Genomic DNA, 17,502 nt, shown 5'->3' on the forward strand with positions numbered 1-17,502 from the left:
GATCTCAACTTAAAACAATCTTTCAAAACTGTTAAACCTGGACATGTTGAAATAGTTGTAACATCCATAAACAGACATTCAATCCGGGATTCTGTCTGTGTCAAAGGCTGATGGTGATATTAGAAATCAAGCACCAAACAATTGTCTTCCCAGTCACTGTAATGGACACATTTTGCAACCTTATGTGCAATAACAACAATGAACACTGCAAAACATTGTACATCTGGTTACTAAACAGCTACGACTTGAATGCAACCCAGAACAAAGCAACCACCCGCCTGGTTAACTATTACCAGACAGCTTTAAAATAAAAATCAATGCATTTACAGTAATTCTGTGATACCATTTAACTGTGTTTTTTATACAGTCTGATAAAAGTCTTCAGTGATTCGAGTTTTCAGTATGTTTGATCTACCGCATTACCAAGAAAAAAACATATTTCTAAGTATAATGTGAAGTTCCGTCATTAGTAATCGACCAATGCTTCTGTATCTCCTATTTATGTTCTCAAATACAAATATTTATATCAAAAGTTATACAGCACAATTCTCACCATTATCCTTGACAAGACCTTTGATTAGTGAACATTAAATGATTCCAAAATTTGGATGGAACAAACAATGGTATTGGCCGTGCTAAACAAACATGAAAGAACAACGACGACAAATCAAAACCGCTTCATAGGCACAACTTAAATAAAGGCATTTGTGACATTTTCATATCAAATATGGCGCTTATCAATAGGGATTAAAACAAAAACAAAAAACTTTTATTTACAAACTGCTAAAATCTCTGGACAGAGTCATGCATCACTTCACAACCTGAATGTGTCTTTAAAGTGCATGCAATAATAACCAGTTTGACGGAGTTGAATCATTCTGATAAAATACACAGCTTGATCAAACTGATGCCAATAAATTCTAAATACTGAACAATGTAAAATAAAGTACCGGAATTGTTTAAAAAGTGAAGGACCATATGCTTTAGCACAATATGGAATGAAGTAAAATCTCTCTTTAAAACTGTTTACATATAAGATCTGACACTGTCCCGATACCTTCTTTTAGCTTACAGTATTCACATACAGTAGTATTCACATACAGTATTATTCACATACAGTATTATTCACATTCTGTGAGAGAAAAGAGAAGAAGCAGCTATACACCACGGTGTCGTCCGCAGCTTCACATTCCACAATCGCAATGCCCCTCCATGTGACACACGCATTAAGCATCATATGAACATGATGGGTTAATACTTAAACATATCAAAGTGCTAATTTTTACTAAAATTTCCTGAATTTCCTGAATTCATACCAAAAGGAGGATGATGGCATGGAGGAAAGAGTCAGTTCTTATTTTTTATAAGTATTCTATTCTTGTAATCTCCAACGCAAGACTTTTGAGTTACACACACTTGGTTGAACTTGTGTTGTGAATTAATCTTGTTAAATTTTCCCCTTTTTCTAAAGTTTAACAAAAGTAGTTCCCATGGCAAATGACCGCTCTATGCTGTGATGTGGTATCTAAAAGACTCTAGAGAGGAAGAGAGAAAGAGTGTTATCCAGCGTTGTCACTGTAGAGATGGCCATGGTTAAGTTGACAGTGAGAATGCAGGCACATGCCTACACCATACACCAGAAGGGAAGAGTCTAGTCCTCCACAACCACATCCATTTTCATCTGTCGTCCTCCTTGGGGAAGTCCAGCGATCCTAAGCTCCCAAACCCCAGCCTAGCGCTCTCTGCATCGAAAGCGTCCAGCTCCCTCTCCTGCCGTTCAAAAAGCTGCTTGATCCTTTCAGTGCTTTCCTTCTGAAGTGAGGCCAGCTCCTCTTCAATCTGAAACCACAATAGTGATAATCAAATAAGGGACGTGGTCAGTTTAAAGAGGTGAGCTTGTGTTACCACGTAACCAAAACATACCTTCTGTTCCAAGTGGGCCCTGCGTAAGGAGACCTTCTGCTCCAGCATCTGCAGCTCCCTCTCGTGTTGGCCTTCTGTCTGGGCCTTGGTCTTGCTCTGGTAGGCATCCAGGAGCTCCATCTCCTGCTGCAGCTGCTGCTTCAACGCCTGGCACTCCCTTTCCTGCTCCTCCTCCAGACGCATCTGGGGGACCACAGAGACAAGCGAAAGAGAGAGAGGGTTAAAAAAGACATGTACCAGTAAGCATTGTGTGGCTGTTTGGAGGTTAAGGGTGAGTAGTGCCCTTACCGCTTGTGAGGCCATCATCTCGTTGATGCTCTGCTCGTACTGCTCGGCCAGCACGGCGAGCTTGCGTGTCTGCTCCTCCTTCAGTGACTTTAGGATGGCCTTGTGCTCGCTCTTAGGAGAGACCTCAAGCTGATGGTTCCTCAGGGCTTTGTACTGCTTGTTTTGCACCTTACACGTGTCCTGGAACTGTTTCTTGATCTGCATCTCCAACATCTCCAGAAGGACAAATAGAAAGAAAGAAACAATCGTAAGAAACATACAGTAAGAAACAATCATTTTGCCGGTTATGACTACCGGCTGAGCTTCAGTCTGACCAGGGGTGCGACTTTAATTCAAGGGTCTTTGCCTAGATGTGCAGACACACAATGATGTATCATTGGCTCTTACTAAACCAAATGTACAGTGCAACAGCTGCAGTATAGATTCTATGCACCTTGAGGTTCCGGGGCTGCTGCCGCTGCTCCAGGGCGTGCTTCCTGTGCAGCTCTCTCTGCCGCCGGCCGTTGTACTCCTCCTGGTTCTCCAACTCGGTCTGATGCTGTAGGAGGATCAGCTCAACACGGAGCCTCTGCAGTGTCTGCAGCTGCCTGCGCTCCAGCTCCTGAGTGGACTCGTCCTGTCGGATCATCAGGGCCTGCTCCATCTCCTTCTGGGTCTTCTTCTTATTCAGCTCCTGGGGTGGGACATATTCCTCATCTCCTTATTTCATTTTGAATATACAGTACTTCAGACTTCTACAATGCAAATTAGGCCATTTAACAAAAGAGGTTGGGGTGACAATTCTAGAGGCAATTCTATCAGCATCATTGGCAAACTAAATATCAGAGAGGAACTGTACCTCTCTCATTTGCTCCTGTTCAAACTCGTGCCTCTTGACCAGTGTCCTGCGTTTCAGAGCACGGCAGCTCCTGTCATAGACCAGCCTCTGCTGGTCCAGAAGGTGGGCCTCATCCTCAGCCTGTGAGTGCTGCACCATCTCCTTGTGCCTGGAAAGACGCTCCTGCTTCTCCTCCTTGGGCGTACTGGGGTCCTCATTCATCTCCTGCAACATCCAGATAAGAACCCGGGCTTAATGGGTAATGCATGGAATCCATGGAAAATGCAAACAGTTTAATCACAGACCAAGGGGAGAAAATTTGTAAATGATTTATGCATTTACTTCTTTGATCTTGTCTTTACAGAGCCTGTACTCTTTTTTCTGGTTGTCCACGAAGGTGGTCAGCTCCTTCTTTTGCTGGGCAATGATCTGTTGCTGGATCCTCTTCTCCTCTGCTGTAGCTGCCTTTATCTGTACGGGAACATATGAAATGTCCAAGATTTATTTTGTTTATTTCCTCCCTTCGATGTGTTGTTTAAAATTCTGACATTATGCTGAAAGGGCTAAATGCTACAGATGCAATCTAATCAAGGGGCTGGAACATCTTCAGTTTACATTTTCATTCACAGCAACCAAGACCTACTGTCCTACCATGCAACATCATTATTCACCTCTTTGTCTGTGTGAACGGTGTGCCGTTTAGCTAGTCTCTCCAGTTCAATGTAAGTGTGGTTGGCGTGGGTCTCTACTTCCTTCTGCAACCGGAGCCTATGCTCGTCCATCTCCGCCTTCAGCCTGTTCTCCAGGGCGATCAGCTGCTTCTGGTGCTGCCGCCGCATGCGCTTATACCCAGACATCTGCTCCCGCAGCGCAGAGTCCTGCTCATGCTCCTGGATCTACCTGGTGACCTGGACACAGGGGTCAGGGGGTCAGAGGGTACAGAGAGAACAGTCAGGTGTGAAAAGCAAGAGGGCCTGAGATACCTACTGTACAATTAAAATGTACTGAACTATATCGTTAAATATGGACTTACAAAGGGAGAAACACGAGTACCCTAGTCTCACAGTAATAGACTGTAAAATACAGTAGAACAATGTCCTTTGTGAATCTGACACATAACTTGACATATTTTATTATCTTTGCAAGAATACCTTAAGTGAAATAGAGAAGAGAGACCTCACAAAGACTATGTACTGTACACCTAAGGGTAACTGCAGTATTCATTTGGTTCTATGTAGTTGTGCGTAGTCTAGATCACAGTCTCTGAATATCACCCTTGATGTAGTATAACTACAGTAAATTCATTCCAGAATTTACTAAATATATTCTCATTAGCATTTTAGTCCAACATGTGTAAAGTCCAATCAATTATAACTAAAGATGGCCTCTATGACCACCTGTCACAAATTCTTTCATAACTTTCACACATACAAACATGCACACACAGACACAAACACACAAACACGCGCAGTTGTTAATTGGTGTACATTCTTGAGGATTATTAGGTACAGTATCTGTGGATAGTATTAGCCAGGGCAGGAAATAATGCACATTGCTCCTCTTCACTAAATGATCATGGCTGCTCAGCTCAGATTTCATGCTAGTAACATAGCACATGCATCATCAATTATAATAGCTACATACATGAACATAACAAGGGTGTCTTGAATGTCAATGTGGTGTTCTTCATGCTAATACATCTGTCACGTCCATACTGTATGTAGCCACAAATGGAGAGCTCAATAGGTATGAGCCTGTTTTGCAGGCCTACTATTCTGGGATGAAAATGCTAAAGGTACGTCCACACACAGCTTGTAAATCAATAACCAAAAACACATCACGATAAATAGATATAGAAAGAGATTTGATATCAATTCAAACGATTACACACACATGAAAGCAGAGGGGGGAACCTGAGGATGGAAAAAAACGACACTTATTAACGGGATCCGGTTGCCATGGCTACAGATGGGCTGCTGAGAGGATGGAGAGAGAGACCCTCCCAGCGGGAGAGGGAGCCTGCCTACCAAAGATGCTGATTTGATGGTGGCAAAGCGTTCACAGATCTTGCAGTCGAGAGCCCGGCTCTTGTGAGAAGAAGTAGGCCGCAGCTCTGGCCTGGCGTCCCTGTGCACAGCCTCATCCCTCACGCAAGCATGGTCCTGCAGGGGGGGAGGAAAAGGAGAAGAGAGAGGGGGTGGGCGCTTCCCAGGCCCTCCGTGCTCGCTGCTGCTGCTGCTATCGCTGCCGTGTCTCCCAGCATCCAGCACACATCCTGCTTTAAATGCATCCTTCCCCTGCGTGGTCTCTCGCTACTGCCTGCAGCTCCTCGCTAGAAATGAACAGGGCATCGCAGAGCGATCGCAGGCACCGTCAGAAAGGCAGCAGCTGAAGGCAGTCCTTGTCTCTGGCGTCTCCACTTCCTGAGGAGGAGGAACCAAATGGATCCGGTGGGAAGGGTGAATTATGCCATGCCTATCACAGACAATCAAGACAAGAAGAAGAGGAGGAAAATGTTAAAGAGAAATGGTTGCACTCCTTCTCTCCTACCTCCAAATAAAATAAAATGATTAGGAGCGGTGATCATTTTCCTGTATTCCCATGAGGACATTATGTGATCTGTGAAAATATGCAAATCAAACACAGATCCATCCAAGGCATTGTTCTCCTATGACAATACTAATCAGCTCGATAATTTGTGTATATTCCAATTAATTGTTTCTAGTGTCTTCCATTAATCTCTCAAACACTACAACGTTTCAAATACTGGATGGATGCTATACAATGATACCAATCCTGAACATTACATTCATTTTCTGGTGTGGCCTCCTTAAATTAATCAATTTGCTCGAATCTTGTTGATTCTAGATACAGATTTGTAAAAATGTCTGAATAAACAACAAGGTCATTATAAAAGAGTCATAGAATAGTAGTATTGTAAAAACGATTCAAAATGAATACTAGTTCAGAAGACTGGCTAATAGGTAAACTACTGTAAAGATTACTTGATTACCCTTTACTATAATTTTCATGAATAAGCTTATACATGTTTCATAAATTATTACATATGCCATAATTGCTTATGAATTGGGATTCTTATAATGTTTCTAAATTATTATACATGTTTGCAAATAATGACATTTTAGATACACAATTTATAAATATGTATAATATGTATGAATGCTTATTCATTAAATGATTATACAGTGTTACCAATTACTCTACATACTGAAATTTCATATTATGTTTCTCACTGACTCAGTTTGTCGTATAAATGGCCAATTAAATTACTACCGGGAGCATGTAAAGGCCCCAAGTAACAAAGCTTGTCACAACAAACCACTGGATGGGTCAAAAGTGTAGGATAACAGTTTCTAAAAGGGGGTTTCAGTGACCCACAATCATAGCACTGATCAAAGAGAATGCATTTCAAGTCAACATCCTCAGTCAACTGCAGTAGAGCTAAGAACCAAGCAAACAGTCCTCTAATTCTCTATCTAAATGGGTAACCTATTAATATGTCAGAATAAGGTATGCTCCTGAAAAAGCCCATGATAGGAACTGCAAGGAGAACAGTATGTGGTCACCTAGCTATCTTAAGATGAATGCACTGGTTAAATGTAAGTCACTCTGGAAAAGAGCGTCTGCTAAATGACTGAAATGTAAAATGTCATCCTTACCTCAAACACTATTTATTTTAACTGTCATGTTCATGTTTGTGTTCCCTGACCAGACCTTTAGATCTTCTTTAAGTCAGTCCTTTCCTCTTCCATGCCTATAACTTGTTACCTGACATCAGGCTTGAGCTTATTCAACCACCTCTGAAGAAGCTGTCACACTGCTGGTACTACTTTCTATGACCTATATGTTTAACAGAGTCCAATACTTTAATATTGTGAAACATTATATATAAAACATTTGCATGAATAGGCTGAGCAAGCTTAGTCAAAAATATAGAGTTTTTCTTTATTTTTACTGTTTTCTACATTGTAGAATAGTAGTGAAGACATCAAAACTATGAAATAACACATATGGAATCATGTAGTAACCAAAAAAGTGTTAACTTCTACTTGGTCACAATCCCGGATCCGGGAGCACCCCCATCAGTAAAAAAGCTGACTAGCATAGCCTAGCATAGCGTCACAAGTAAATACTAGCATCTAAATATCATTAAATCACAAGTCCAAGACACCAGATGAAAGATACACATCTTGTGAATCCAGCCATCATTTCTGATTTTTAAAATGTTTTACAGGGAAGACACAATATGTAAATCTATTAGCTAACCACGATAGCAAAAGACACAACTTTTTTTTCCACCATTTTTTTCCTGCATAGGTAGCTATCACAATTTCGACCAAATAAAGATATAAATAGCCACTAACCAAGAAACAACTTCATCAGATGACAGTCTGATAACATATTTATTGTATAGCATATGTTTTGTTAGAAAAATGTGCATATTTCAGGTATAAATCATAGTTTACCATTGCAGCCACCATCACAACTCTCACCAAAGCAACTAGAATAACTACAGAGACCAACGTGAATTACCTAAATACTCATCATAAAACATTTATGAAAAATACACAGCGTACAGCAAATGAAAGACAAAGATCTTGTGAATCCAGCCAATATTTCAGATTTTTTAAGTGTTTTACAGCGAAAACACAATATAGCATTATATTAGCTTACTACAATAGCCAACCACACAACAGCATTGATTCAAGCCAACAATAGCAATAACGAATAAACCAGCAAAAGATATTAATTTTTTCACTAACCTTCTCAAACTTCTTCAGATGACAGTCCTATAACATCATATTACACAATACATATAGAGTTTGTTCGAAAATGTGCATATTTAGCGGCACAAATCGTGGTTATACAATGAGAATAGTAGCCAAGCTGCCAACAATATGTCGGGAGAAATCTTGGGAGAGGCACCTAATCTAATCAGTAACTAATCATAAACTTGACTAAAAAATACAGGTTGGACAGCAAATGAAAGATACATTAGTTCTTAATGCAACCGCTGTGTTAGATTTTTTTAAATTAACGTTACTACGACATACAGCGTGCGTTAAAGCGAGACCGCACCGAAATTAATGGCGGAATATGAGTTTTACATTTTTCAACAGAACAACGAATTAACATCATAAATACTTCTTACTTTTTGATGAGCTCCCATCAGAATCTTGGGCAAGTTGTCCTTTGTCCAAAAGAATCGTTGCTCGGTTGTAGATTGTCGCCTTCAACTTTAGAATTAGCAGTAAACATTAGCCATGTGGCCCAGACGTGCCCAACTCACTAGAACGCAGCACAAATAAATATCCGAAAATCCCAATATACTGATATAAACTGATATAACTCGGTTTAAAATAACAACATTATGATGTCTTTAACACCTATATCGAATAAAATCAGAGCCGGATATATCTAAGGGCTATAACGGGAGCTTTCTAGAACGCCATCCTGAGGTCTGTCTTGCGTCATGGCGAATGAAGGAAAGAGAGGACCCCACGTTCCCAGTCCATTTATATGGCCTCAGATCTGCCTAGCAACTCCATTCCAATTCTCACTATTTGCTGACATCCAGGGGAAGGCGTATGCAGTGCATCTCAACCAATAGAAGACATGCAAATTAATAAACTGACCTCAGAACAGCCTGGCTGATTTCAGATTTCTCACTTGCTGACAGGAAGATTGCTCCAACTCGAGTTCTGTTTTACTCACAGATATAATTCAAACGGTTTTAGAAACTAGAGAGTGTTTTCTATCCAATAGTAATAATAATATGCATATTGTACGAGCAAGAATTGAGTACGAGGCAGTTTAATTTGGGAACGAAATTTTTACAAAGTGCAAACAGCACCCCCTATTGAGAAAAGGTTTTAAACAAATCAAAATATATTTTATATTTGAGAATCTTCAAAGTAGCCACCCTTTGCCTTGATGACAGCTTTGCACACTCTTTAGTGTTGTTTACATTGTTCCAAACGGTCAGAAAAATTATATTGTAATCTGACAGCACCTGTTTGGCACACATAATGTGCACGCAGTGCTTGCTCCTTAACTTATTTTTCTTGATCTCCAGTATTTTCCACAACTAGTCAAATGTATTCCACACATCTGACTTCCCCTTTACCTCCTGAGCAACCAGTCAACATTCCCCCGTTTCGCGTATATTTGTCACGTCCTCTGCATCCATTTTGCTGTCACGTGTGTTATGGTGTTCAGAGTTTGTTATAACCAATTTATTGATGTGATTATGATAGGCTATGGCTCAGGCCATATTGGTCCCGTGAACGTGATGCATACATGTTTCACCTGAAGAGAGCAAGGGTTGAGGGAATTGGGAATGTTTTTCCTAAACAAAAAACGAAATCAGGGATTATGGTAATGGAACTTTTCAGTCATAAATGGCTGTAATTATGTTGCATCTTCAGCAACACGAACAGTGCGATAAATACTGTTGATGTTCTGTGGTGGTCGCTGCAGCAAAGAGAGACAACGGGTGCTAGTCACACCGTCACCCGCTGTCATTTCTTTTTTACGTGGCGCAGCAAGTCAAACTCCCTGTAGTCATTTGTGTGTCTTAATTATTTTATCAAGCAGTGTGCTTAAAGCATCAGACAAGCTCAGTGCATATAGTTGATTTGATAAAAACACATAGGATGTGTCTATATATGGAAAAAAACACGTTTTAAAATTTGATTGGTCGAAAGAACAGACGACTCTCAGTTGACCAATAATCTTTTTCTTTGGGGACAGCCCTAATACAAAGTATATGTTATGGCATGGGGTGCATTTTCCTGGCATGGTTTAGGTCCACTTGTAGAATCTATGCCAAGGCGCATTGAAGCTGTTCTGGCAGTTTGTAGTGACCTATCACCCTTTTATGACACTTTATGTTGGTGTTTCCTTTATTTGGCAGTTAACCTGTATGTGCTTGTGATAAAACTTAATCCACGGTTATTTTTTACAAAATAACTGTGGATTAGCAGCTGGAGTAACAAAAGTTTAGTACTAGTACAGGGGCAGGGGCAGGCAAAATGACAGGTCAAGGGCAGGCAGAGGTCAGTAATCCAAAAAGGGTGCAAAAGGTCCAGAATGGCAGGCAGCCTCAGGGTCAGAGCAGGCAGGGGTCAATAATCCAGTGTGGTGTGGCAAGGTACAGAACGGCAGACAGGCTCAGGCTCAGGGTCAGGGCAGGGCAGGCAGAATTGTCAAAACCGGGAAAAACTAGAAAACAGGAACTAGAACAGACAGGAGCAAGGGGAAAACGCTGGTGGGTTTCTCGACACAAAACGAACTGGCAACAGACAAACAGACAACACACGTATAAATACACTGGGGATAATGGGGAAGATTGGTGACACCTGGAGGGAGGTGGAGGCAAGCACAAAGACAAGGGAAACAGATCAAATATATAATATATACTGTATATATTTCCTTATACAGTTGAAGTCAGAAGTTTACACACACTTAGGTTGGAGTCATTAAAACTCATTTTTCAACCACTCCACAAATTTCTTGTTAACAAACTATAGTTTTGGCAACTCGGTTAGGACATCTACTTTGTGCATGACACAAGTAATTTTTCAACAATTGTTTACAAACAGATTATTTCACTTATAATTCACTGTATCACAATTCCAATGGGTCAGACGTTTACATACACTAAATTGACTGTGCCTTTAAACAGCTTGGAAAATTCCAGAAAATGAAGCTTCTGATAGGCTAATTGACATAATTTGAGTCAATTGGAGGTGTAACTGTGGATGTATTTCAAGGCCTACCTTCAAACTTAGTGCCTCTTTGCTTGACATCATGGGAAAATCAAAAGAAATCAGCCAGACCTCAGAAAAAAATTGTAGACCTCCACAAGTCTGATTCATCATTGGGAGCAATTTCCAAACTCCTGAAGGTACTACGTTCATCTGTACAAACAATAGTATGCAAGTATAAACACCATGGGACCACGCAGCCGTTATACCGGGGTGGCAGGGTAGCTTAGTGGTTAGTAGCTTAGTAGAGCATTGGACTATTAACCGAAAGGTTGCAAGTTCGAATCCCCGAGCTGACAAGGTACAAATCTGTTGTTCTGCCCCTGAACAGACAGTTAACCCACTGTTCCTAGGCAATTATTGAAAATAAGATTTTGTTCTTAACTGACTTGCCTAGTTAAATAAATGTAAATACTGCTCAGGAAGGAGATGTGTTCTGTCTCCTAGAGATTAATGTACTTTGGTGTGAAAAGTGCAAATATAATTTGCCAACCTGGTCGCAGAGCATTTTGTATTATTATGTATGTAAATCCGAGATACTCCATTTAGCATAATATGTTTATGTTTCGTTTCGTATGGTACAGTATGTGTCACGCCTGCTCCCGCTTCCCTTCTCTGGCGCTCGAGATTGCCAGGCTGCTTAAGGTTAGGGGAATGTTTAGCTAAAAGAGTTAGGGTTAGGGGAAGGGTTAACTAAAAGGGTTAAGGTTAGGGTTATGAGAAGGGTTAGCTAACATGCTAAGTAGTTGCAAAGAAGCTAAAAAGTACTAAGTAGTTGAAACCTTTGGGTTGCTAAACGTTCACTGCGCTCACCCATCCATCCTGACCAACCACCCTACTTCAGTTTTTGCCTTAGGTAACCATCTGTCTCATGTAACCATATGTTTACTATGTTACGTCTAGTGTATGAGACCAGGCTGTATTTGCAGGTGTCAATGTTGGATCTCTGTTGCCGTGCTATTTGCCTTAAAAAAAAACAAGCCATATAATAAGATAGAAATGTCTTTAAAATATAATTTTACTAAAGAATTAATGTTTGTAGTGGTTCTTAGGTCTACGTAAGCTGTGGAAAATATTGTAACCTATAATATTGTATATTTAACTGGAACTAATTCCGTAAGAAAAACAACAGTTTATTCTGCCTGGTCAAAGTGTGCTGCTAATTTAGTTGTCAACCCTTCCTTACTTGCTGAGCTTTATCCTTACATTATATACCCAGCATCACTCATCTGCTACATTAGTCCTTTGTTTTTGGCAGCCCTCATTGTCCATGATGAAAACCCCTGTCAGAAACACTGGCCTGGGTATTGCATTTTATAACTTCTCATTAAACCATAATCAGCAAGCTTCTCTCATTTCAAATCCCAAACCAAGGAACACTATAACTCCCAGACCAGGAAAATAGGTCAAGGTCTACCTAATTTAAATCACTTATACACACATGATACTAAATATCCAGCCCAATGGATGCCTTGTGGCATTACATAAGTCATGTTAAAAAATCAAGGAGTGACTGGAAATCTTACAGATTGTGGCTCGTACAGATGTATTCATTCAATTGAGGAAAGCATGCCTCACTATCAACCATAATTGGATTTTCCCTTTTTAATATCATGCCAACACATTTTGTCACATACTATGGATAGAAAAGTATGATGGGTGGGGTAAATGACTAGCTTATTTAGTTCTATAACTGATACGATCTTGAACTTTCTACTGCAAGGGATCAGTTATATATATGTGAGACATGAGGGTTAGAATTTAGAGCGGGTAAGACAAGGCAACCCATGCCTCTGATATTTACTGCTTTGCCAGTAGTGCTGCACCAAATTCCAACACCATCAGCCCCACTTAATACATCTCTCACACCACAACTCCAAGGTTGCATGGACATTTAAAGCATATGATATTAGTTTTATTGACTGGGATCACAGTAAGGAAAGTAATTGAAAATTGGGTTACCCTGGCTTTAGTCCATCAAAAGAGGCCTGCATTTTTCTACTTACAGTAACTTGACACTGGGGAAATCACCTGGAAAATCAGCTGCAGAACATGTCCAAAAGGATATGTATTTTTGGTTAATAAGACATGTGCTTGCATACATATGTTTATAACAAATGTAGTAAGCCTAGTCTTGTCTAGCAGAGAGAATGTACATATTTATTTTCATTCATAATATAGGCCTAATGCAAGTTATTATCAAATCAAATCAAGCTTTATTTATACAGCACATTTCAGACAGGAACACAATGTAATTCATAGCAACAAAATAATAAAAACAATGAAAATAAAAACTGAAGTATTTACTACACAACAAACATAAGAGGATTAAAAAAGGAAAGAATAACAATAAGAAACTGAACGACTAAAAAGCACCCTAAGGAAAAGCAAGCTAAAAAGGTGTGTTTTAAGATCTCTTTTAAAAATGTCAACAGTTTTGCTTTGGGATAGTTAAAGGCCACTGCCAGAATACCTGAGGGACCTACTGGGCACATAACTTTAAAAGCATGTCTGGCATCTATTGGGGTGCACAATCATGGATTGATTTACAACCAATAGAATAATCTGAAAATGAATTCTAAAACTCACAGGCAGCCAGTGCAGAGACCTTTAAACCAGTGTAATGTGTGCTCTCCGTCTGGTCTTGGTCAGTACCCGTGCTGCAGCATTCTGTATGTTTTGCAGTTGACCAATGGCTTTCTAAGGTAGACCAGACAGGAGAGCATTACAGTAGTCAAGCATGCTTGTAATAAAAGCATGGATGAGTCTCTCTGTATCAGCCTGAGAGAGAAACGGCCGCACCTTGGCAATGTTCCAAAGGTCTTATGGATTCTTACACTGACAGAAATAGTCAGTCATATTTGGAAAGGATAACTAATGCAAACATGATATTCAGCTGACACAGACTGCACTCCTGGGGCGTCCAGTGGTTTATGGGTGTTAATCCCTATTTGTTGATTTCACTGCACATTCTATCAGTAGCAGAACCCCTATGGGGCTGAAGGCACTATGAAGAGTTTCCTTTGATACAACAAACATAGGATTGTCTGGGTCAAGCCCCACTCCTCTTCTGCTCTTCTGGACACAAGTCTTGTAGCCATACATCGTTTTCTTTCTTCCAGTACCTGAGGTAAATCGTCATATTTACATTAGGCCTAATGTATAGAACCACAATTAACATGTGACTTAACAATGGGCCAGTGTCTATGATAACTGACATCAAAGGCAGAAAAAGTATCTGTGTCACCTTGCTTTGGGTGAAGTCGTCACATTCCCTAAGTGTAAGTACTAAACCATTCATCTGCACTTCAGGTTCTTCTGAATTGCAGTGATATCAGACAACAGAACATTACATGACAGGCCAATGACAGGATGTGACACCTAGTACAAGTACAGGATAGATTACATTTAAATATTTTGGTTTGCAGACCACTGTAAAACTGTCATGTCAAAATTCTGAGAGTAGATTACTTGCATTGTCTTTCAAATTAATTAATTAATACAATAGAAAAAAATAAAATGGTGTCATAATCAACACATTTAACAGCCTCAGCTAAAATCGGAGGTTTTACAGTACCATTAGATGTTTTCAGGCTGGAGGTATCCATCGATGTTGCTCACTGTCTCTACTGACCAAATGCTGTGTACGTGATTTGTCACAGTGTACCAGCTGAGAGGGTTTCAACTCCTGTTAGTGGATGACTGGACGTTGTAGCCTCTGACATCGGTCAACACGCCCACACCAATGAATATAAGATTTTGGACCACACATCAAGTATATCTCTAATGTATTTAAACAGGGTTCTTAGCATAAACCTGTCAAACTTGAAGGCTTAAGGCAAATGCAGGGCAACAGTGCCACCATCAGAAACATTTGCCAAGTCCTTTAGGGTCAATTTGGGTCAAGTAGGCAAGAGTTTGAGGGAAATGAGAGAAGAGAATGGGGGGGGAAGGACCCACACCCTAGCGTTGTACTTACCTTTCTTGCACTAACACTTGTCTGCTTTATTGAGGAAGTTTGCTTACTTTGACTTATGTGGTCGTTGTACCTAGTGCATTCAGTTAGTGAATCAGTTAGTAAGTTACTCTGGATAAGAGTGTCTGATAAATAACTCAAATGGAAATTACTTCACTATATACTGTATTTACACAGTAGTTATTTTGGTTTGGACTAATTTAAAACGTTCTACTACTTCCAGGTCTAATTTAGAGTAAGTAATGCGTGTACACAGGCAGCAGTTCTAATACAAAGACAGACACCGCATACATAAGAGCCTCCAGCCCTCCTCAATATGTGTCATTTTGCCATGGATTGTTTATTGCTTTGATTCAAAGGAGATTCAATTCATAGAAATAGATCACGTTGAAATATATGCTTTGAGGAACTGTTCCAGCTTTATTAAGCATGGTCATGTTGACTCCCAGATAATCTATCATTTGACAAATGAGAAAGTACATTTCAACAGTCTTGATTTTTCAGTTTATCTTGGTTTTGCTAGTCTTTGCGGGAAATGATTTAACATAATACATAGAAAAACATGCCACACGCGTAGTTAGAGTGAGAGTAAATAAAGTGATGGTGTTTCAAAAGCAATAGAAGCCACTATGTGTGTCATCATAAATGACCAAGGCTTAATTCAAAAGAATGTTGTCAAAAGTTGTCAACGCCGACATCAGCTTTAAAGCTCTACCCCAAGCTTTACATCTAATTGTAATGGATCACTGGATTCACTCTTTCCCCTCACACTCGTGCTTGATCTGAATGGGGATGACCATGTCACTGGGGAGGATGGTGGTGGTTGAGCCTGGGAGGGGTGCTTCTACCAAGAGAACCCCTTCACCAGACAGAGATGAGCTGACGTGCTGCAAGTCCACACCAGGGGGCAGCCTTCAACAAACCAACAACAACAATCCGCTTACAACACAGACAGGCAAGGACTTGTTTACTGTGATTCAATAGACCGCTTGTCATCTGTTTTTACACATGTAATTAAACCGAGGGAAACCATTTAGAATGCCTTCCTATAGCAATCAACAGCAAAGACGTTCAATTGCACACATTATTTTTTGAGTTCTTACTTTCATTACCGGTATGTCTTTGTCATAGCATTGTGAGGGACTTTATTTTCTATTACAACTTACTTGTATTTTCTTGTAAAGCACCTTGAGACTGATCCATGTTCGTCCTCCCTTTCTTCATGTTGACCTTAAAATATAAGTTGAGACAATAATTGAAGTAATTGAATAAGGAGCATGTGGACGTGAGACCTCTATAACAATTTTCATCAGTTAATTGTCAAACCTTTTAAGTAACAATGAATGTTCAAACTGCCACCATATTCTGGTTTCTCAGATCTGAGACATAATGTTAGTACCTGTAATCTCCAGGAAGCCCCCCTTGGTTTTGATTGATATCTCCTCTGGTGAGAAGTGATTGACATCCAGTGTGATCCTCCAGCTGTCCTGTCCTGTCCTGATCTCTGACACTCCTCCAGACAGTTGTCTCTGAAGTCTGGCTGAGGTCTGGGGTGCCACCGCAGCAGGGGGAGCAGTGCCGGGGGTGAAGAGGGGATGGCGTGTGTACCCTGGCCAGGAGGATGATGCCAGTCTCCTCCTAGCCCAGTCTATCCAGCTCACATCGCCTGGATCCAGGAAAGGAGGGAGGCCAAAGTCCTGCTCCATGATCATGCGGCTAGGCTGTGTCCACTCACGGAAAGGATCCCAGTTTACATCTCGGCGGAAAAGAGGACGCGGTAAAACCTTGTTGTGGTCAGCCATGACTTCGGAATGGCCTGAGAGTGGTACTAGGAGGAAAAAAAACTGTTTCCTCTCTTGGTTTTCCCCTGGCTAGCTAATGTAATTTAATCTTTGTCTAATTACAATAACTAAGTCAGGTTAATTGACTTACTCAACACACAAAAGGGCAGCAATATTTTCCCCCAAACAGTTCAGGAAGGCTGGCTCATAGTGGGAAGCACTGCCCTGGACAATCAGACTTTGTTCAGGCTGTGGAGCATCACTCACACCCTTTATATACCCAGCTGATCCATTCTAGAACTTATCAAACCGTAAGTCTTATCCATGGCATGACAATGAGTTGATTGGCATGGTTGGGGCAGTGGTGTTGCTCCTCTGTTGCCCTGGGACCTGGAGAGAATAAATCTTAAGTATGTGTATTTATAGCTCCAAGGCGTAAATGGCAAGTAGTTGGTGAATGACTCTGGGTGCAGCAACGATGGGTTTTTTTCAGCGCTTGGCCTCTGCAGTCTTGTCACATACTGGTGCTCTTTGTTTTCTCCATAGTAATCGCACCGTTCTACTATGTGCAGGGACAGCATGTCCATTCAGCGCAGAAGCTGCTAAGCAACTCGTCAGCTACTGTGGGAACGAGGGGGAAACTTTTAGTTCCAGCCCCAAACTCCAAAACATGACTTTTCTGGTTAACCCACTGTCGGAGCCATGGTTTACTGACACCTAATAGGTTATTTTGCAGTGACTTCAACTTCTACGTACATCTATGGGCATGTAACATTCACTTACATGTTGACACTGTTGCTCCTGCATCTGAGGGGAGTGATGGAGTTCTAATAGAAAGACTGACGCAATAGAGAGGTAGTGAGGAATTTTGATATGAAGAGCCTGTAGGCCTTTCCTCTGGTTTGCCCTGCTTTACCCCTGGGTGCG

At 40.7% G+C, this 17,502-nt stretch overlaps 2 protein-coding genes across 2 annotated transcripts; both read right to left on the reverse strand.

Annotated features, from left to right (window-relative positions):
• Window positions 1-1,677: 1,677 nt before the first annotated feature.
• Window positions 1,678-5,187, reverse strand: LOC120026117 (serine/threonine-protein kinase TAO3-like). Its single transcript, XM_038970938.1, has 8 exons — window positions 5,056-5,187; window positions 3,700-3,936; window positions 3,371-3,499; window positions 3,050-3,253; window positions 2,645-2,884; window positions 2,212-2,424; window positions 1,924-2,106; window positions 1,678-1,839 (listed from the first exon to the last, which is right to left on the reverse strand). Exons 2-8 carry the CDS (start codon window positions 3,883-3,885, stop codon window positions 1,678-1,680), a joined length of 1,317 nt encoding a protein of 438 aa, XP_038826866.1. The 5' UTR covers window positions 3,886-3,936; window positions 5,056-5,187.
• Window positions 5,188-14,944: 9,757 nt separating this feature from the next.
• Window positions 14,945-16,657, reverse strand: LOC120026118 (heat shock protein beta-1-like). Its single transcript, XM_038970939.1, has 3 exons — window positions 16,194-16,657; window positions 15,961-16,024; window positions 14,945-15,706 (listed from the first exon to the last, which is right to left on the reverse strand). Exons 1-3 carry the CDS (start codon window positions 16,594-16,596, stop codon window positions 15,547-15,549), a joined length of 627 nt encoding a protein of 208 aa, XP_038826867.1. The 5' UTR covers window positions 16,597-16,657; the 3' UTR covers window positions 14,945-15,546.
• Window positions 16,658-17,502: the final 845 nt, after the last annotated feature.

Source organism: Salvelinus namaycush, chromosome 31 (genome assembly GCF_016432855.1).
Source record: "Salvelinus namaycush isolate Seneca chromosome 31, SaNama_1.0, whole genome shotgun sequence".
Taxonomy (NCBI): Eukaryota; Metazoa; Chordata; class Actinopteri; order Salmoniformes; family Salmonidae; genus Salvelinus; species Salvelinus namaycush.